Here is a 22,797-nt window from a genome sequence, read left to right as displayed (position 1 = left end):
TTATGGGAAGCATCAGAATGGCATGGAGGGTATTTTCAATTTAACATTGTGGAATGCGAAAAATCCATGCTGGCTATAATACTGTATACAGCCACTCTCGTATGTATATTTAAACATGATGTTAAGGACTCAGGAGAACCAGTGATACAGGTAATGAAGGGTAAGTTAGGAATTGAGACTTTAGGATTGATTATATGATGCCATAGAGTATGTATGTGTGTATTTATTTATTTATTGAGTGAATGATAGAAATGTGATTCTATGCATTTATGTGTAATTTAATAATATATATTGTATATTTTGCATTTTCATAAATAAAATAAAAATAGGCCTTAATGTTTGAACTTTTTAAAAAAGAGGCAGATAAAAAGAAAGTCCCAGTCTAGCTCTAGTCACATACAGTATTAACTCATACAGTGGAGTCTGTTATTAATGCACTATATTCCAGACAAGATAGCAGCCACAACCTAAGTGCCCATTCGCCAAGGAAGTGACCATGTTACATTGAGGAGGCACATAAAAAACTCTATACAAATAATCACAGGAATCTTTCTGACACAGTGATAATTAAATTTAAATTGAGGGTCATTTATTTATACTTCATGTAAAAACTATGAACATTTGCTATGCCATTTTTCATGTGTTTTCTGATGTCCAGTATATTTTATCCCTGTTATTGTTGCTTCTCCCCAAGCTTTTTTTCCCCTTAAAATCTGCGGTGCTCAGCCCATTAAATGTCAGCCCCTGAATGGCAATATTTAATAGGTCAAGATTGCATGCATGTATTTATCCCACACATGAAGCAGGTTAAAATACCTTAAGAAAAAAGTACAAAAATGGAGAAAGAAAAATCTCATTAAATTATAAAATATAATTGAAATGGCACTAAATCCTGGCCAATAAAAGAATCTGAAATTTTGAGGCCAGGGAGTACTCCTAAAAATGCTCAGTGCTTTTGTGAAAGAGCAGGAAGAGAGATGTAACTCTAGGGAACGGAGCTTCATATTTATTGAACTCCCTTCTCCTAAGTTCCATAATTATAGAGTAGTTACCACAATGTCTCTCTGTCTATATATTGTATAGACTTGCTGCATTTGGCCAGTCTTAAAAAATCACAATAAGATATAAAGGAGTGAGCCATCTTTGGGGCAGGAAGGGTCCAAAAATACCTCTTTGGAAGTTAATCAATTCTATATAATGAATGTAGAGAAACAGATAAGATTAGATATTTGTATCAAAACCCATTCCTAAGGAACACTTGTTTTCATTTTTATTTTACATAAATTGGCACAAAAAATAAGCCTTTAATACATTTCAACCTAATAAAGATCCATAGGATCACATACATGCAAGAAGGAAGTCCTGCCTGGTCACACAGAGTTCCTGTTTTTTCTAGGACTCCACCTTAGGGAAGATGCTGACTTTATTGTTCCTGCTAATTTTTCTTTCTGCTTTACTCTTGGGCTGTTTGGTCTGTATTAGCTCCTCGGGAGTATTCCCCAAAGGAGGCAGCAGTCGTTTCTTACTGTTCCGATGTTCTGACAGCCACTGTGGAGGCAGCTCAAAGGGCCCAAAGCCTAGCTGCATCGAATGCTTCTCATTGGCCAATTCTGCTTCTGTTGGCATAGCTGGAGCCACTTGGGTGGCAGAGTCTGCAATGGCATGAGGCACAGGCCTCTGAACTAAAGTCTGTTCTACATCAAAGCTGGTTGTAGGGATTTCCTTCTGCTGGTAGTCACTGGAGCCAATTGATTTACTTTCATTCTCTTCTTCATCCTCTGTGGGCTTGAAAATCTGCTGCTGCCCAATGTGAAACATTTCCAGAAGCTGACTACCGGAACGAACATGGGGCTCCAGGCTGACATCCCCAGCACCTCCAGAGCTGACGATATTCCTCCGACTATACCTTCGGTGTAAATGCATAATTGTTCCTATTAAACATTTCCGTACTGATTTGTTAACAGTCAGGAAGAGCAGAGGGTTGGCTAGCAGTGATATCTTGGGGAGCCAGATGGCAGTGAGAAACAAGTACACAGAAGTGTCAGAAGCACTGAGTATAGTGCGGTAAATCACCAAAGTGATATAGGGAATACTGCAGAAAATGAAAATCATAACCATGGACAGCAGCATGGCATGAAGTTCAGATTCTCTCTGAGAGGCATAAGGAATAGATATGGTATTTTGAGGGGTTCTTAAGGCAGCTATGATGACTTTTTTCTTCTGACTGGCGCTCAGTGCCCTGCGGATTAGGATCATAAAGAGAAACACCACAGCCACTGGCAAAATCACAGTGGTAATGTTGTAAATAACAACGTAAGCTAAATGACCAATGGAATAACTCCATGGCTCACTACAAATGGACATAGCATAAATATCTGGCACATTTGTCACAGCAAATACAGGAATGCTGGCTATCACTGCATGAGCCCAGATGTAGATCACCAGGTCTCGAGATTTGGCATCTGATATTTTCCTTTCCAGTGGGTATAAAACTGAGTAGTACCTACCAAAAAAAAGGGGGGGGGAAAGGGATCTGTAAGAGATATATCAATGCATATACAGAGAATAATTGCAACTCTTCCTGCCCCCCACTCCTCCCCGGGTAGATTGATTTAAATTTGGGTGGTTTAAATCACCAATTTAGTAATAACTAGCCCTCTTGTTTTAAATTCTATTTCTTCTCTTGATATAAAAACATCATTTATTACCCTTTCTTTAACACAATCCTATGCATGCCTACCCAGAAGTAAGTCTTATAAAACTTTGTCTCTTTTTTTACCTAAAAAAACAAATTCCCTAAGCTATTATTTGGATAAAAATTAAAAAATGGAAAAGGCCAAAGATGTCAAGGGATATTCCAAAACTTAGATGTGGTACAAGGTTTGTATTCCAGGAAATAATATCTAATGCAAGAAGTATCAAATCTTGTTCTAAAGCATACTGTAATTTTAAAGTTTCTCTGTTAAACCACTATTTCATTTGTAAAAACATAAAGCCTATATTTTATTAAATCACACAGAACTCCAGTGTCAAGTATGTATCCCTTTCATATCAATTGCAAAATTTAAACAATTTTTTATCTCCACAGCAATAACATCCCAGATCTTCCTTTGAATTGCAGCTAGATTTCATCCTTTACTACCAACATTATACTCAGTAGGAATGGCCAATTAACCTATCCAATATTAATCTTATCTAATTTATTTCCATTGGTATGTAAGGCATGGATCCTCAGTGAATTTCCTTTTTAACATAAAATTATAATTTACCAGTCAGTGGGACACTATTGATGTAAATCGTGAGCCAGTCAGTGACCAGCAAAGTTTGTACATTCCAAAAACTTGCTATTAAACTTATGGACAGAAGAAAAAAGAGAGCAAATCAACTTTGTAGATTAACTTTTTTTTAGAACTATTTGTAGAGAAATGAAATTATTCTAGACAAAATTGCATAACTGCAATATCAATCAAATGTCTGCATTGTGCAACAGAAAAAGTCTTGAGCTTAAAAGTGAGACTCCCAGGCTTTAGTTTTTACTATTAGACAAAGTAACGGGCAGCAGTAGGATGTTGGAGGGCAGAGTTATGTGTGCTATACAGCCTGCTGCCCTCAGATGTGCTATCCTGTTAATAGTGCTGAACTAAGATTCAACTCAGGATGTCAGAGAATTCTGACACAAGTGGAAAAGGAAGGAGAAATTGCTTCAGTGTGCATGTTTGTCTGTGGTCAGGAACAGAAATAAGTCAAGTGAATATGACTGGTATTCGTTCACATCGTTGTTGGTGGTGGCTGTTATGCCACAGGGGCAATGGTTCTTGTAAAGGAATTAGACAGGCAATCAAAGAAAATACCAGATAACCAGTTGTTGGATAATTCCCCCCCCCATTTTAGCAGTGGCCAAACTCCTGACAGTCATAAACACATCCTCCTCCTCCTCATTTCAAGATATGCAGTGGGATCTCCCGGAGCAATGGGGTACTATTAATCTTATATAATATTCAGTATACTATTCAGTTATTCAGCTAATATTCAGTGTATAATATTCAGCTACACTGATGAAGCTGAGTCATCATTACTTACATTGTATTTATTTATTTATTTGTTTGTTTGTTTCATTTTTAAACCGCCCATAGCGAGTAGCTCTCTGGGTGGTGTACAAAAGATTAAAAATACAAAAATACAAAATATCACAATAAATAAAGAGTAAACAAAGAGATTTAAAATTGTAACATTAGTTTGCTGGATTCAATGCCTTCTTTCACGTATTCTCCTGGTCTTGACAGTATCCTTCCAGGCAGTGGACCAACTTCACTTCCAAGGGGCATCTGCTAGCCAATAAAGATAACCGAATGCTCCTGTGCTACTCTTGTGCACATAAGATGACTGCCAACTGATCTTCAGTCCCCCTCCCCTGGATATACCCCCACTCTGTAGCTTTGACCTGCAGCCCACAGCCTCTCCTGCTGTCTCCTGACATCCTGCATTCCTACACAGCTTTATCTTCTTAAAGGATGCAGCCTGAAAAGGAGGCTAATATTGCAATGGCACAGCTACGTATAAAATCATATTTTTAACCTGATTTAGGCCCCTACATAGGCCTCAGATGGGGCATTAAAGGGGCAATTGCTGGACTCCACTTATTTTCCAATATGGGGGGGTAATTACTTTTTTGACATTGAAATAAATGTAGGCTACTTAAATAGTTGCATAAGTTACATAACATGCTAAAAAGTGGATAGAGATGAATAATGTAGTATTTAGCAGAAACTAAACAACAGCAGAATGGAACCATTACTGACTGTGATGAATACACGTCAGAATAGAAAGCGCTGCCTTCTTGCCTCCTTCAAAAATTTAACTACGTGCTATGTACATAGTTACGTAAGTACAACTCTTTTGTATGGCCTGAATGTTCCAATATTTGGCATCATTGGATGAACCTGAGCCATCACAATGGCTGTCAAAAGGAGAGAGCAAGTATTGTTTTTACCTAGACTCCTGATTTTGGCCCCCAGTCAGTTTCCCTAAACAGGTACAAAGTGGTAGCAATAGCCACTGCCACTCTGACTGTTTGTAAGACCATCCAAAACTCTTTTAACTCCTTTATAAAATGAACTTCTTAGTTTATCTTGGTATTGGTATGATAAGCTAAATGAAGCAAAAATGTGAGTAGGCAGTTGGTTGAAAAACCCCAGTAAAAAAGACAACTGGTGTATTTTAAAGAAAATCAGAGTTCACAGGGCAGTTGAATATAAAAGGGATAAAATATTTCCAAAACTACTAAAAAATATTTTAAAAAGTAGAATAATGCAAGATTTCTTAGGCATAAAGTATTTCCACACTACTTGGTGATATTGGGAAATATCAGGCAGGAGCTCCCAAATTTATATGATTGCAAAAGTTCATTTATTTCAATCAGCTTTGAGGAGTTTCAGAATGGGATCAACCACGTTACTTGGGTTCTGGCAAATCCAAGCTTCAGAAATATAACTCACTAGGACAGACAGAGATTTGAACTTGCTAGGATAGACAAGTCCTGCCTTTTTACAGAGAAAAGTCCACTATAAGCAAACAGTGCCACCTTCCTTGGTGATAAGGGCCAATGAATAGCTGACAAGCCCTCAAACAGGCAATAAAAGGATAGACTTATGGAAAACCAGCCAGGAAAGGGTAAAACATGACCAATGTCCTGTCTACTGAGGGAACTTCTACTCAGTAGTAACTAGATTGACATTTAAAATTGACATTTAAAATTGTGAGATGGATTTCAAGCAATAGTCAGTATCTAGCATGCCTCTTGATAAGACCTGAAAAAGTGTTATCAGCCCCCTTGGTAGCCAGGAGCACATAAAGAAATCAATACATCTGCAATAAGGATGCTTGGGATTTTTTTGGCCATAAAAACAGCTGCTCAGGTTTAGTTGTCCAGACGTTAAAAATCCACCCAGTGTATGCCATTTCCATTTTAGGCAAGTCACTCTCTTTCAGCATCTCTCATCTCACAGGATGGTTGCAAAGTGAAAACACTGTTCTGAGTTACTTCAACAAAGAGAAAATATTTAAAACTGGAGGCAGAACACAGCTAAACCGCTATCAAATAAGGAACAATCTTAAAACCTGTATGAGCTGCAAAATATAAGAGGTAAATAACAATATATGAGTAACCTCATTGCCTTACCTATCCAGAGCAATGGCAGGAAAGCTAAGGATGGTCACTGAGCAGAAGACTTTGTGCAAGAACTTTATGATTTTACAGAAAACCACAGTGTAGATCCACCAGCAGCAGTGTGGACTGGCACCAAGGACAATGTCAAAAGGCACACAGACTAGGCTGGCACAGATCCCAGAGCAGGCCAAGTTCTTAATAAACCGGTTGGTTACCGACTTAAAAACTGACATCCTGCATGTTGACCACAAGACCACGAAGTTTCCTGAATGAAGGGAAACAAAATCAAACCATAAAAGGTTGTATTTGTGGACTAACACACAGAGAGAAGTGTATTAGTTACATTTAAGTCTTCCAATAAGACTTGAGTATAGCATTTATTCAACAGACTATTTCTGAAATTATCATGATCAATTCTAGCTTCCTTACATAACTTTCTAAATTTTAAATTTTAGGTTTTTGGATTATAATTAATGGTTTCAGTTATTGTTAGGCAGCCTGAGTGGTGCATATGTACTAGAACTGCAGGATGTACATTTTATATAAGTAGATAGGTAGATTGGGATGCTCTGTAATAATCTTCCCATGATTCTATTTTTTACAACAGCACAATTCTACAAGCCATCTACCTCTAGCAGCAATGCAGTCACTGAGGGTATATTGGCATAAACTGTGGAAGAGACATGTGGCAACTGGCAACCTTGCCTCCGATGCCCCATTCCAGCTGGCTCCATCCCCAACCTTCCTCAAACCAGCAGAAAGGTCTGAACGGGGATTTTTCATGTGCTTGGCTGAACACGCTTAGAATCTTCCCTGTGATCAGAGATCCTGAATGTGCCAAAAAAGCCTAAATGCAGGAAGGTTGGAGGTGAAGTCAGGAGGAACAGGGACATTGCAGGCATGCCCCTCTACATTTGATCCCCATATGTGTTCTTTGAATTTGTTCTAACAAATTCTGATTTGTTCTAACACCCAATTATTTGTCTTTTTCGCAGTCCATGGTATGCACAAAGCTCTCCTCCAACACCACATTTCAAATGAGTTGATTTTTCTCTTATCTGCTTTTTTCACTGTCCATCCTTCGCATCCATACATAGAGATCAGGAATACCATGGTCTGAATGATAGAAAACATGTAACAAACGCCAAAATATTCCTAAGTACAGTATTAATCTGGCTAATGAAGTAGTTAACACTACACATCATTTAGTTTGATATCAATTGTGCAATGCATCTTATCCCACAAATTCATATTTGACATATGACAAAATATATAGTGAAGCTACTTGGTATCTGATGTGTTGTTGCTTTTACAGAATCCTTGTAAAGTTTTGGCAATTCACTTACAGAAGGTAACATTTTTAAAATTCAGGATTTACTCAGCTCTGTTCAAAGCAAGGAAACAAAATTGCCCTTACCCTGCCGTTATTAAGGAGGCATACAACAGCAGCACACAACACAAAAACCAAGGGGTTAATTTTTACATGGAATATTTAATCGTGTATTAGGAGTAGAATAGAGTATTCATTCAAACATGTTAGAATGAATTCAAAAGAAGGGTTACAGCAAGGATGGTGAACAGGTGGCCCTCCAACCCCCCTCACCCCTCACCATTGACCATGCCAGCTGAGTCTAACATCTGGAGGGCCACAGGTTCACCACCCCTGGGTTAATGGTTTTAAAAAATAAAAACCCATGATGTAAGATACTGTTCCTGAAATTCCAGTGACGAAGATTATTCACATGTGCAGTAACAAGCCACTGTGAATTTTTAAAACACTGGATAACATGAAGGCAAAGCTCTGGGTGTGAGCTGGGCTCTCATTTGCATAACTTCCTTCTCTGGATCCCAGTTTTAGATTATATGTTAAGGGTAAGTCAGCTGACTAGATAATCTTCAAACTCTATCATTTTATGTGGATGTATTGGTTGCCAGTTGGATATTTGCAATGTGGAAGGTAGCTTCAGTTGCATATATTTCATGTGTCTGTTCAGTAAAATTTGGCACCAGATCCACCATGCTGCTGCTGACAGCCATCTAGCTCCAACGTATTAGTGAAGCTGAAGCTAATTACACGAAAGGCTACTGTACCTTATCAATATTGCCTAAATAATACATCTGTAAAGGGCATGGCTCTTAACAGCTGTAATTTTCCAGCATTTTGGAGCTTGAAAGTATTTAGTATGTTAAACCAAAAGTTTTTGTTGTTTATTGAATTCTAATGTACATCACTAAGACAAATATCAGTATAAAGTATGGGGGGCAGCAAGTCAGGAAGGGTGTCCAGTGCTCAGGGTGCCTCAAGTCTAGAATTACTTTGGATGTTCAGTCACTACCAGCATTTTCATCTGTGTGGATGGTTATAGATACAGAGAGAATGGTGGCAACAACTGTCAGCTCTGTGAAACTAACATCATCAGATTTCACAGTATCTTAAAAACAAATGCTACTTATTTTTTCATATCCCAGAAGACTTAGTATCAATTAGTCAAAACACATCTCAGCACAAATAAACTGTGAACAAAGCAATGCTTGAAAAGCAGTTTTTAGTAAATGAACAATGCTAGTTTTTCCTAGAGCCAATTCACATAGTCATAAACTGTTTTTTCCCCAGTCCATGTGGCAATATTATTTTACCCTGAACGTGTAAATGTGATGAACCAATTGTGCTGATCAGCTTTGGCCCACACCATGAGTATGCAGGTACGCTATATGCACAATCGGAATTGTGGATTGTAGCAGTAAATTCACACACATTCATTACACAGAGAAGGCATGCTTTGCAAGCATATATGGGGAGGTTTTGGGGTCTTGGTAGATAGCCCTGCCTCCAATACACACCAGCCCCACTGGCTATACATACCATATTTTGGCTCATACTGAAATAAACCCAGTTTATGGTCATCTGAAACACTGAGTTTTCTGCAAAGGACAGCCACTTTGTGAGTTGTAGGCCCTCCGCAAATTATGTATTATCTGCCTTTGGCTTCCATGGGATCCTAAGGGATGAAGCATGGTCTAAAGGCACAATCAATCAATCAGTGATGATGGTTTTGAAAGCTTAACATTTCACTGTAAGGTTTCCTCAGGTAACATGCCCTTATGGCTGTCTTTCCAGCCCTGTACACCCCAGATAGTACTTTATCTATGTATAAATCAATGTTAAAGTTTCCATCATTTAAAATTTCCAGTTACCCAGCAAAAATAAAATAAGAGCCAATGCAAAGGCAAGAACAGAACCCCAGACATTTTTTTCCCAGGAAGCCTATCTGCATCACTTTAAACACATTTTTTTATGAGGACACGCACAGATTATTAACCAAAATGGCACAATTTCTGCCCTCTTTAAAATAATGTCAGTAATTTTTCTGTGTCTTCCTTAGAAGCAGATAATGAGCAAAACCACTTTCAGTACACAACCCCTACATTTCCCCCACCTTTAGCTTTTTCGACTTAATGTTCAGCTCTAATATAAACATCATGTTTATTGCTAAACAAAAATGCCGTTTCAAGTTTCTGCTTCTGCTGTAAGCATTATTATAAATGTTCAATTTATGTAGCTTTAAACGTTCAGAAATATGTTAAGTTGTGATATGTAGTTCAATCAGTCTCTGTCCACTATAAAAGATTATAATAATTTTACTATTAATTGTAGTAGGCATACTATTACCCAAAATGCATACAATGCCAAGTGTACTCACTTCTAAGTAAATTGTGTTAATATGCAGGGAACATGTCAGCACACTTGGAGGAAACGGATTATTTGGATCCATACCAATCGGGTTTCAGGACTGGACATGGTACTGAAACAGCCTTGGTCGCTCTGGTGGATGATATGAGGAGGGCATTAGATAGGGGAGAATTCACCTTTCTTGTCCTCCTGGATCTCTCAGCGGCTTTTGATACCGTTGACCACGGTATCCTGATGGATCGCCTGGGAGGTTTGGGAATAGGAGGCACTGTTTTACAGTTGTTCCGTTCCTTTCTCTCTGACAGGCATCAACAGGTAGCATTGGGGGATGAGGTTTCAGACCCTTGGCGCCTCACTTGCGGAGTGCCACAGGGTTCTATCCTCTCCCCCATGCTATTTAACATCTATCTAAAACCGCTGGGAGCCATCATCAGGAGATTTGGGCTGCGGTGTCACCAATATGCTGATGACATGCAGCTCTATCTCTCGTTTAAATCTTCACCAGAGTTGGCTGTGGAGACCTTGTCCAAGTGCCTGGAATCCGTGAGTGGATGGATGGGAAGGAACAGGCTGAAGCTCAATCCTGACAAAACCGAGGTGCTACTCGTGGGTGACAGGGGAAGGTTGGGTATTGTTGACCTGGAACTCAGTGGGATAAGATTACCCCTGAAGGATCAGGTCCGCAGCCTTGGGGTTGTTCTTGATTCCAAGCTGTCCATGGAGGCTCAGATTTCGGCAGTGAGCCGGGCAGCTTGGTATCAACTACATCTTATCCGGAGGCTGCAACCCTACCTCCCTATTCATCAGCTCCCACTGGTAGTACATGCCCTGGTCACCTCTCGATTGGACTACTGCAATGCGCTCTACATGGGGTTACCCTTGAAAACGGTCCGGAAACTACAGCTGGTACAAAATGCGGCGGCTTGTCTGCTCACAAATAGCCGCCGCCGTGACCACATTACGCCGGTGTTAGTTCATCTACACTGGCTTCCAGTTGTTTTCCGGGCCCAATTCAAGGTGTTGGTATTAACCTTTAAATCCCTATACGGTCTCGGCCCAGTTTACCTGAAGGAACACCTCCAGTACCACCAATTAAGCCACCTGACCAGATCAGCCACGCAGGGCCTTCTCTCAGTACCACCAACAAAAACAGCTAGGTTGGTGGGAACTAGGGAGAGGGCATTCTCAGTGGCAGCCCCCACTCTTTGGAACTCCCTCCCGTTCGATCTTCGACATGCCCCCTCCCTGGATGCATTTCGCTGAGCATTAAAAACTTGGCTTTTTGAACAGGCCTTTGGGACCTCCGGGGTGGGCTAATCTTTATCAATATTACTGAATGCCCGTTGTTTATACACTGTTTTATGATGCTGTATTGTATTTGCTCTGTATTTTAAATTGTAATTTTACTGGAATTTAATTGTGTACGTCGCCTAGAGTGACTTCGGCCAGATAGGCGACACAAAAATTAAATTATTATTAAATTATTATTAATTATTATTATTACATAGTTCAAAATAACATCCATGCGCACACGCAGTAACCTCTCCCAAATAAGTCCCCAGTGCCTGGGAAGAGGTTTAACCCTTCCCTCACCAACTCAATCCCAACAAAAATCTATTGCCCCGTGGCAATTAGCTATGGGGGAAAAGTTACAATAGGCACCAAAGGGATTTTCAACATGATTCTGGCTAAGGAAGAAAGGGTTAAACCTTATAGTCCAGCATGCTGTGGTGCTGATGAAATCTCCCTCCCCTCAAGTGCCTGATATTAAATTCAAAAAGTTTCAACATGGTTGTTAACCACACAATAAAAGTAACACCTAGTGTGATCTAGAAGCAAATTAGGTATTTCTCCTCCTCCTCCTCAATAACATCTCCATACTGGCCAAATTTCTGTTGTCAGTCAACTTAGAATAATGTCAACAATTAAAAACTGGCACAAATCTTTTTAAAAAATCTCTATTACTCTGACTCAAAATACATTCATTAGGCTCCTCTTTGTGAGCCTGAAAAGCTAATTTGTTTTGTACCAACAGTCTTTACAAGAACACCCCAAAGAATGTTCCATGTTCCAACAATCATATTAATGGAGGCTTATTAAGCACCCACTCATCCTACCTTCTGCCAGGTTCCCCTTTTATACTGGTACACAGCATTGTGCTGTGACTCAACAGGGTTCTCATTTAAATTAAGTGGGCTGAGTTCCACCACCTTTTGTCCTACAGATCATATTATCCCAATATTCTTCCTCTATTTCTGTCCCATAGTGGTGCAATTTACTTGAATATGTTTTCATCTCTTGTGTACTGCAGCTATATTAACTGTGATTTGTATTATTGAACAAATGTCTCCTGAAATAACTGGAAATGTTTACCTTGTTCCACAGAGTTAAGATACAATGCTGTGTTAAGTTTATTCTATAACAGATAATATTCACTTAAGGCTGATTCATGTGTTTATGTTGGAGTGGTAATATCCTTCCACTGTGGTTTTACCAGTTCCTTTTCACGTGAGCAAGTGGGTCAATATAAGAGAGTATTTCCCTGAAAACGTTATCTGAAAATTGTCCTTTACCACTTCAGATAGGTTCCTCTGATGTGATTAATAATTTTCATGCTGGAATGTTGTTTCAACAGTATAGCTCTAGTGAGAAAATAAGATTCTACAAACACCACATGAGGACTTTAACATTTCAAATAAGCATGTGAAGTGTGATTAGTTTGCATGTCACACTAAATCAAACCATGGCTTAGTGAATGCATGGGCTCTGGGCCTGCAGATTGCTGCCACTTTCCTCTACCTCTGTCATTTTGCTGCTATATTGTGCTGAGCTAAGCCATGGTGTGGCTTAGCATGTTATTGTGCTTTAGCTCTCCTGAGCAAACCATTGGTTACAGTTTAAAGTTAATCTGGAGAAAGCTAAACCATGAGCCTGGGTTCCAATGACATGCTAAACCAAACTGTGGCTTAGCAGAGCATGGCACAATAGCAAAATAACTGAGGAGAAACGTGGCCACAGTCTAACCTCCAGGAATTGCACATTTGGTTTCGCCTAGTATGACATGTGAACCAGGCCTACGTGTGAATAGAATTTGGAATACACTTTTGATTGGCCCTTAGTTTAAATAGAGAGTTTTCACAGACTTTTTTAAAAATTTCATCGGGCACATTTTATTTAGTACTTGCTGGTGCTGTTCTGTTCCCAAGTTATTCTCTGAAACATACATATGAAGATTTGAAATTACTTGGTACCAATTTATGGTCAGTTGCAGGAAATGTTAGCTCTGTTTAGGGATAAACAATCCTGATCACAACCATAGGATATTTGGAGAGCAGGAAGGGTAGCATTTTGACAAGTACAAGAGAATGTCAGATGGAACAGGATGTGAAAAGACCCAAAACAGAGTTATCTAAAAGTAACATTCTCTTAAACCAAAGCATCTGTGTACAAAAATTCTGTTTCATCACATAGGTGATGATCCATAAAGCAAAGGGTTTCTCTTGTCAGATGACCTCTGATGATATATACTTTTTAAAAATGAGTTTGGGCAAGATCCATCCAAAGTTAAGCTCATGGATTTCAAAGGAAGATACATGCAGTCGAATCCTATGTATGTTTATTCAGAAATGAATTGTTCCATAGAAACAATAGGAAGCTGTCTGATACCAAGTCAGGGCTTCAGACAGAGGTCTCTTCTAGTCGTACCTGGAGATGCCAGGGACTGAACCTGGGACCTATTTAATACAAAGCATGTGCTCTAGCTCTGAGCCACAGTTCTTACCCCTAGAGAAAGCATGAGGAAACATAAGAAGCTGCCTTATCCTCAGCAGCAGTTGGCAAGGTGGTGTTGCACACCTGCCTTCCCAACAAGAAGCGTTGCTGCTGTTTACCAAGAGGAAGAAGGGAAGCTCAGTGTGGTACAGGCACAGTGGCAGAGTCAACCCAACACTCCTGCCACCATGCCTGCACCACACTGAACTCCCTGTGCCTCCTTTCTCCCCTTCTTGGTAAGCAGCAGAGACGGTCAGTGCTGGGAAGCCAGACACACAACACTGCCCTGCCTGTGCTGTCCCACCAAATGCTGCTACTTATACTGAGCCATATCCTTGTTCTATCTAGTTCAGCATTGTCTATGCTGACTGGCAGTACCTTCTTCAAGGTTTCAGATATGATCTGTTCCCAGTCCCATCTGGAAGTGTTGGGGATTGAAGTGGGACCTTCTGCACACAACACAGAAGCTCTACCAGTCAGCTACAGTTCTTCCATGTTCCATGGTTCCCAGATAAGTGAAACTGCAATGTTAAGCATGCACTTACGTCTCCAGCTGAAGCCAATGGAAATTAAAGTGATTACGTTTGGCTGGATCAAGTCCATTATGAATGGTCAAATCAAGCTCCTCTAATATGATTCCTCTTTTTTCCAAAAGCGTACAATTCTCACCCATTACCATTGAGTTTTATTCTCTTAAGGAGCACAGACAACACAGGCTGCTACTCACAGCTGCCATAGCAACAACTGTGTGAAGCTAAAATCATTTTCTTGGTTAGATGACAGACTCTGTGAGTAATTTATTTCTGTTTTATACCTAACTCAGCAAATGAAAAACTGGTGCCAATTTTGAAGCAATTTGACTTGTTTCCCTCCCCCTAGCAAATGTCATACCCAATTGAACATCAAAACAAATGCTGTAAACCTCTAAAGAATATGTGTTTTAAAACCTGCTAGTGTCCTTGCTTTTATTTCTTATATGGGGGATTATTTAAACTTGGAACATCTAGGCATATGTTTTTTTACCAGAAAGATATCAGACTTGTATAGATTTTCTGATTTCATGCTGCTTTTGTAACAGCATTATTTTTGCAGATCCTGGGACCAAAATGGTTTCCAAAGGATGTTATTAAAATCAAAGAACACACACTGTGAGGTGAAAGACATGCTGAGGTACCACAAGCTCAGGACGTGTCAGACATCAAAACACTTGAAAAAACTGTAACTAAAGGCTGTATACTTAATATTACAACAATCACAAAATAGAGAGTAACCCATAGAAGTAACAAGATAAAATAAATGAAGCAAACATACTGTATATACATCTTCCTAAGAATAATAATATAAAACAGTTCAATCTAAAACAATGCTCAACATAAAATATTATAAAAATATATTCCAAGCTAATCACAGGAAATTTCAAGAACACAGGATGCCAGTCACTCACAAATTTCAACATATTTTATTTATGGAGTCTCACACAATCTTAATTAATTCAAAATTTACAAATTAGGAAAAATTATATTTGCAACTACCTCCATGTAATATGATATCATTAAACAGGAGAGGGAAAACCTGTTCTAAAGAGCAGTTTAAGACTCGAAAAAATATTGGCAAAGCTACTGCAGTGTGACATCGGCATTCATGTTCGCCGCCCAGAGAGCTGTTGCTAGTCGGGCGGGATAGAAGCTGAATAAATAAATAAATAAATAAAATTCTCCATAATGGTTAAAGAGGAACTTACATGTCTTCCCCTGCTATGAGATGCATAAGCTTCCCAGAGCAGCGAGGGAGATATACAAGTTCTATTACAAACATTAGAGAGAAATGAGGCAAATGTAGTTTTGATAGAGCTGTTGCATCTTCCTTTCATGTCCAAAGCTACTTGCAGTTATTAATAAAGATATGGGCGACAGCAAAAATGCCCTGACTACTGAGGGGTGGTAGGGGGACTTGTATTTGTGACTCAAGTGATATTTCTGAAATACTGGAAAACATAAGAAAATATAGTTTTGAAAGTTTGTTAGAAAAAGTATATTATTATCTGCAACTGGAAATGACATTCTTATAATTGCACCATATATTACTGCTATTATTTATCATTTTGATTGAAAGACATTTAAAAAAGAATCAGCTTCCATGTGGCAGCTGCTCCATACAGCAAGCCATTTTGTCTCCAAAGCTTTGTTATACAGGTCAATCCCCAGTGTATGCTTTGTTTCCATGCTGCTGCAAGCCTCCAAATGTGGCACTATGAAGATTATTTGTCTAGTGGGGATCAATTTGTATAGTGAGCTGATGACTTGAAATGGCTTGCTGTATGATACCGATGTCATGCAGAAACTACTTGAAACAGCCTTCATGTGGCAGCACCATTAAGGTTATCAGAAGCAATAATATGCAGGGTATCTGACTGAACATAAGAATAGCCTGTTGGATCAGGCCAATGGCCAATCTAGTCCAACATCCTGTTCTCACAGTGGCCAACCAGTTGCCTATGGAAAGCCTGCAAGCAGGACCTGAGTGCAAGAGCACTCTCCCCCTCCTGCGGATTCCAGCAACCAGTATTCAGAAGCATACTGCCTCTGACTATGGAGGCATAGCATAGCCATCATAACTAGTAGCGACTGATAGTCTTCTCTTCCATGAACTTTTCTAATTCTCTTTTAAAGCCATCCAAGTTGGTGGCCAGCACCGCCTCTTGTGGGAGTGAATTCCATAGGTTAACTATGTACTGTGTGAAGAAGTACTTTCTTTTTGTCTGTCCTGAATCTTCCAACATTCAGCTTTGTAGTGGGCCAGCTCAGATATTGGCTTGAAATATGCAAAAAATATGAAATATGCATAAATGAAAGCATTTACATTTGCTTACAATGGCTTAGTTTATAGCTTAGTATGGCATAAGTGGCACAGAGGAACAATGTTCTCTTTCGAAAATCAACTTGCCCTCCCTTCTGAATAAAGCAATCTTTTCTTATAAAGCAGAGTACAATATAAGATAGGATGTCTAGGCAGTCAGCCAACAGTCCAGATGTTTAAGAGGAAGTTCCTTATATGGTGAACTTAAGCTAACTAGTTGAGAATAGAAGACCCACCAGGAATGTCTGGTTAATGACCTGATGAAGAGCCTGAAGAGGTTGCAAACAGAGATGCAGCAATAGGCAGTGGCAAGATAAGGCCATAGGAACATGCCTTCCCTTTGATAAGTGTATAAAAGGCCAGGTCTTATAGCACTCATTACCCCTCAGCTCTGCTGGAGGGGGGAGAGGGTCGAAGAAAGCAGGAGAACCATCTATGTATTCCATCCATGACATCTGATGGGTGATGTATCAAGACATGTATTTCCATGTATTTTGTAACGTTGGCTCTGTAATATGACTTAGAGTTTAACTCAGTCCTTCAACTATTGTAACTTATTTTAACTAAGATGTACCTTCAAAGTCTTATACTTTGATGTTAAATGGCTATCCAGCAATTTCTTTCATGTATTGCTATTTTTCTGTTTCTGCAATGATGGCTAAGGCTACCTAGAATACATTTTATTAGTTGCAGTGTGTAAGCTATGAATAAATAGCATATACAGTATTATAAAGACAGTTCTGCTGTCTGAAGTCTGACTCCCAAACAGAAAATTTCTGGTACCTCCCTAGACTAAAAAAAAGCTTGAGTGGAACCTCCTCTATTCTCCGCCTGCTTTGGAGGACTGCTGTTGATAACCTGTGAACTTAGGTGAACTAATGTTTGACATACAAGGAGGAAGGGAGAAAGAAATAACGCTCAACTCTGTGCATTCACTGGCAAAGAGGCTGGTCTTGCTGGTATCAGCTTCATTGGATGTCCTTGAGTTATAATGTTATGAGAGGGGGAGAAAACCTTTTCTCTATTTACTTTCTCCATGCCATGCATAATTTTATATACTTCTATCATGTCACCTCTTCCTCTCCTTTTCTCTAAATTAAAAAGCCGCAAATGCTGCAACCCTTCCTCATAGGGGAATCACTCCATCTCCTTGATAATTTTGGTTGCCTTTTTCTGAAACATTTTGAGCTCTACAATATCCTTTTTTAGGTGAGGCAACCAGAACTCTACACTGTATTTCAAATATGGCTGCACCATCAATACAAAAATAATGAATAAAAGAAGAGCCCTGCTGAATCAGACCAAAGGTCCACCTAGCCTAGGTATGGTGCCATATGTGCTACTTTATAGAATATTGTCCTCTAGGTTGAAGGATAAAGATAAAGGATCAGAAGAAGGGAGAACAACTGAGAACTTGAGGTTGCCTACCATAACAGTACATGGACAGCCGACTGAGCAGGTAAACTAGTATTTCCTATTATGATGTGATAATATTGTGTTTTTATTTAAATCACAGTAATTCTTTCTAAATTTGCATCTATATCTATATCTATCTATATATACACATTAGCATTAAGCAAACTATATGCAAATCTATGCACTCTTTTCTCCTCTCTCTCTTTTTTTTTGCAGTGTGTAAGTGGCCAATCTGCAAGTGATGCAATTTATGTCACATACAGGTAGACCCCTAGGAATAGAGATATTGTCCAGATCCTGCAGTCCAGATCCTGCAGAACAGCAAAAGCAAACAATCCACAGTATTTAGAATTTGCCACAACTTGAAAGATGCGTCAGAGTCATTAGCTGCTATATTCAATCTCTCCCCAAAATTCAACAGACGTTTTTTGTAGGTATTGCCACTTGTTCATTTTTACAGCATAATACAATCTTCTGAGAAACGAGTCGTTGCAGTGGATTGCTCCAAAACTATGTAATCGCTACTTTACTGATGTTAGAACAAGACAGATTCAACAAGTAAATTGTTTCTGTTTTTCCATTGCACTAGTGCTTGGGAGCAGTGGGTGTATAATAAAACAAAACAAAACAAAACATAGCATTGCCCAAAGGTACTATTTTTTTTGGGGGGGAAGCTATTTTTCACTATCAGTGCAGCATATACTTTGGAAGTACTCAGCTGTATGTTATGTTACTGCTATAAAACACCACAGAAATAGTTATTACAAGCCAAATAGTATGGCTACCCAAACCTGAAATGTTCCCAGTTATACATATTTCCTTCTTACTGCTTAAATTATGTTATAAGAGTAGGTGTAGCATGGGGGCTAGGAGTGTGAGTTGTGAGCTAGAAAGTCACTGGCTCAAATATTCACAGATAAGAACTTACAGCAATAGGCAAGCCACAGTTCTCACCTTCCCATCTGAAATATGGGACAATCATACTGACTTAGCTTAATTGTTATGAGGATGACTAGTGATGGCTGGTTTATACAACCAGCAGAATCAAGAAGTAAAGTGTTCCTGGACTATACTACTGCATGCTGTGGTGGGACTGCATTCTTAAATACTCTCCCATGACAAGGAAAACTGTCCACAGGAAAATATATCAGGCAACAGGCATACCTTCTGATACCTTCTAAACTTTCAGGTGCAGGAAGTTTTATTAGTGGAGGCACATTCAAACATGTAGTCCCATTAAATCTGCAGAATACAGTATAGATACAGTTTTATCACTTGATTCTCTCAGTATCAGATAGGCCTTCAGATAATGTATGTGAATTATCTAATAACTATATACAGTAATTACATATCAGGAGAATTGACATGGGCACCATAAGCAAAAATTTCACTGCTGCAAATAATCCAAGATAACTAGTTGAAACTTAACTGAAGTAGTAAATTTTTAATTAGGAACTAAGAATGTAAGAGCTTCACAAATTAATCCAATTAGACAAATCATATAACAACTCCACTTTCACATGTGAGACCTAAACAACACATCAACATCTCTTGTGTGCTGGAGAAACAAAACAGCTACCATGCAATCGCTTTGTTCAGGAAGGAGAGTGTTTACACTGCATGGTATTAGTTTTTAATAAAACTCATTCATGTTTCAAATGCTTTCTGATCTTGTTGTACGATTTGCTGGAGGTGAGAGGGCTGATTCTCTTGAATTGCTCTTCAGCAAAACACACACACAGAGCATGTTCACTGTAATAGTCATGTAGCATTTCAGATAATGCAGTAGTTAATGAAAAGCCCAAGAAAACTATTACAGAAAGTATAGTCTTAATTATTATTGCATACCTTTGATTGACAGCTGACTAATTGACTGTAGTAGTCATATATTTTTGTTAATGAGCCACCAGCAGATAATTTGTTGCCTGCAGATACTAGAAGATCTACTGTCTCATTCATATGTAGTACAGTCATGACATAATACATGTTTTTTCCTCAGCCCCTATCCTATCTGTTTACTTTTGATTGGTTTATCTGCATTACCCAGTGCCACTTCTCACTGTTGTTGTTGTTGTTATAGTCAAATCGATTACAACTTATGGCGGCCCTATGAATCAGCAACCTCCAATAGCATAAACCACCCTGTTCAGATCTTGTAGGTTCAGGTCTGTGGCTTCTTTTATGGAATCAAGCCATCTCTTGTTCGGCCTTCCTCTTTTTCTACTCCCTTCTGTTTTTCCCAGCATTATTGTCTTTTCTAGTGAATCAGGTGTTCTCATGATGTGTCCGAAGTATGATAACCTCAGTTTCATAATTTTAGCTTCTAGTGATAGTTCTGGTTTAATTTATTCTAACACCCAATTATTTGTCTTTTTCGCAGTCCATGGTATGTGCAAAGCTCTCCTCCAACACCACATTTCAAAGGAGTTTATTTTTTTCTCTTATCCTCTATTTTCACTGTCCAACTTTCACATTCATACATAGAGATCGGGAATACCATGGTCTAAATGATCCTGACTTTAGTCTTCAGTGGTACATCTTTGCATTTGAGGACCTTTTCTAGTTGTCTCACAGCTGCCCTTCCCAGTCCTAGCCTTCTTCTGATTTCTTGACTATTGCCTGCATTTTGGTTATTGACTGTGCAGAGTTATTGATAATCTTTGACAAGTTCAATGTCCTTGTGATGTTCCTATATTAATGTATATATGGTAAGTGTTGGTTATTTAGAAGATACATGGTAAGTGGAGTGAAAGAGGAGGGGGAGTGAATGGGCAGTAGAATGCTAGATGATTGGCTGAGTGTTTAAAATGGCTGAACGTATAAAAGGAAGAGAGACAGTGGAATCTGGGAGGTGGTGGTGGTGGATGAGGTGAACTGAGTGGGTTGCTTGGTGGGGTTTAGAGAGTTGTTTGCCAGGAGAGAGTGGAGAAGGAGGGGGGTGGAGTTCGGATTAGTGTTGAGTAAAACCATATGCTTATGTGCCTTAAGAAGAAATCTTGTTAATCTTGTTAGCTTTGTTATCTTTAATAAATACTTAATTTGGTTTACCAAAGGCATGATCCTTGGCTGGGGTTTCACAGACCAGAAGGGAGGGTAAGGTAATGACCAAGGCTGAAGGGAAACTGTAACAAATGGTGGCAGCGGTGAAGACAATAACAATACCAGTATTCAGAGTCTCTGGGAATACTAGTATTAGGACGTGACTGGTGGTTGCCTAGCAGGGGGATCTGTTGAGATCTGTGCTAGAGCGGGGAGAGAAACAATAAAAAAGGACAGTCCGGACTGGTGGAGTCCCTGGTGGTGCCTAGTGACAGGCAGTAGCCACGCGCAGGTAGGAACCTGACAGGGAGAGCCAGGGAAGGGCGTCACAGTCCTCATTGTCAATTTTAAAGTTACATAAATCTTCTGTTGTCATTACTTTAGTCTTCTTGATGTTCAGCTGTAGTCCTGCTTTTGCGCTTTCTTCTTTAACTTTTATCAGCATTCATTTCAAATCATTACTGGCATTCCATAGTTTTTTATGACTGACACAATCAAAGGCTTTGTTGTAATCTATAACGCACAGGGTGATTTCCTTCTGAAATTCCTTGGTCCATTCCATTATCCAATGTATGTTTGCGATATGATCTCTGGTGCCTTTTCCCTTTCTAAATCCAGCTTGGACGTCTGGCATTTCTTGCTCCATATATAGTAACTCCCTTTGTTGTAGAATCTTGAATATTACTTTACTTGCATGGGATATTAAGGCAATAATTCAATAATTACTGCATTCCCTGGGATCCCCTTTCTTTTCAATTGGGATATATATTGAACGCTTCCAGTCTGTGGGCCATTGTTTAGTTTTCCATATTTGTTAATAATAATAATAATAATAAAATTTAATTTATGTGTCGCCTATCTGGCCGATGGCCACTCTAGGCGACGTACATGTAAACAGTTAAAACACAATGTGATAAAATACATTAATACAATATATAAACAATACAGCAGCAACAACAATATTAGTGCAGGGTAAGAGGCATTTCAGTCATAAAAGTTAACCCTCCCCGGAAATCCCAAAGGCCTGTTGAAACAGCCAGGTCTTTAAGGCTTTACAAAATACATTTAGGGAAGAGGCGTGCCGTAGATCTTGTGGGAGGGAGTTCCAAAGGGTGGGGGCCGCCACTGAGAATGCCCTCTCTCTAGTTCCCGCCAATCTAGCTGTTTTTGTCGGCGGGATTGAGAGAAGGCCCTGTGTTGCTTAACTTGTCGGGCGGCATAATTGGTGGCGTTGAAGGCGCTCCTTTAGATAAACTGGGCTGAGACCGTATAGGGATTTAAAGGTTAATACCAACACCTTGAATTGTCAAAATTTGGACAGATTCAGTCTCAGTAGCTGGTAGCAACTCTATTGGTATGCCATCTATTCCTGGTGATTTGTTTCTTCCAAGTATTTTAAGAGCAGCTTTCACCTCACATTCTAAAATTTATAGTTCTTCATCATATTGTTCCTCCGTGATTGAATCTGTCATCCTTGCATCTCTTTTATATAGTTCTTCAGTGTATTGCTTCCATCTTCCTTTTATTTCATCTCTATCAGTCAGTGTGTTCCCTGACTACTAATGACTCAACATCCCTACCCTTGGTTTAAATTTTCCCTTAATTTCTCTAATCTTTTGGAACAGGGCTCTTGTTCTACCCTTTTTGTTGTCCTCTTCTATTTCTATACAATAACCATTGTAATAGTTCTCTTTGTCCCTATGTACTAGTCTCTGTATTGTAGTATTTAGAGTTCTAACTGTGTTTCTATCTCCTTTTGCTCTTGCTTTCCTTCTCTCTTTAACCATTTTAGAGAGCCAGTGTGGTGTAGGGGTTAAGATGCTGGACTACGACCTGGGAGACCAGGGTTCGAATCCCC

General features: G+C 39.2%; 1 protein-coding gene across 2 annotated transcripts in view; it reads right to left on the bottom strand.

Annotated features, from left to right (window-relative positions):
- Window positions 1-567: 567 nt before the first annotated feature.
- GPR176 (G protein-coupled receptor 176) overlaps window positions 568-22,797 on the bottom strand; it is a 56,070-nt gene continuing 33,840 nt past the window's right edge. For both annotated transcript variants that reach the window (XM_061611466.1, XM_061611465.1), the window contains exons 2-3: window positions 6,179-6,431; window positions 568-2,503 (exon numbers count right to left, since the gene is read on the bottom strand). In XM_061611466.1, coding sequence (XP_061467450.1) covers window positions 1,393-2,503; window positions 6,179-6,399 — 1,332 coding nt within the window. In that variant the 5' untranslated portion in view covers window positions 6,400-6,431 and the 3' untranslated portion in view covers window positions 568-1,392. The remainder of the gene's footprint in view (window positions 2,504-6,178; window positions 6,432-22,797) is intronic.

This window comes from Rhineura floridana, chromosome 2, assembly GCF_030035675.1.
Source record: "Rhineura floridana isolate rRhiFlo1 chromosome 2, rRhiFlo1.hap2, whole genome shotgun sequence".
Classification (NCBI taxonomy): Eukaryota; Metazoa; Chordata; class Lepidosauria; order Squamata; family Rhineuridae; genus Rhineura; species Rhineura floridana.
This window is presented reverse-complemented; position numbering and strand designations above follow the sequence as displayed.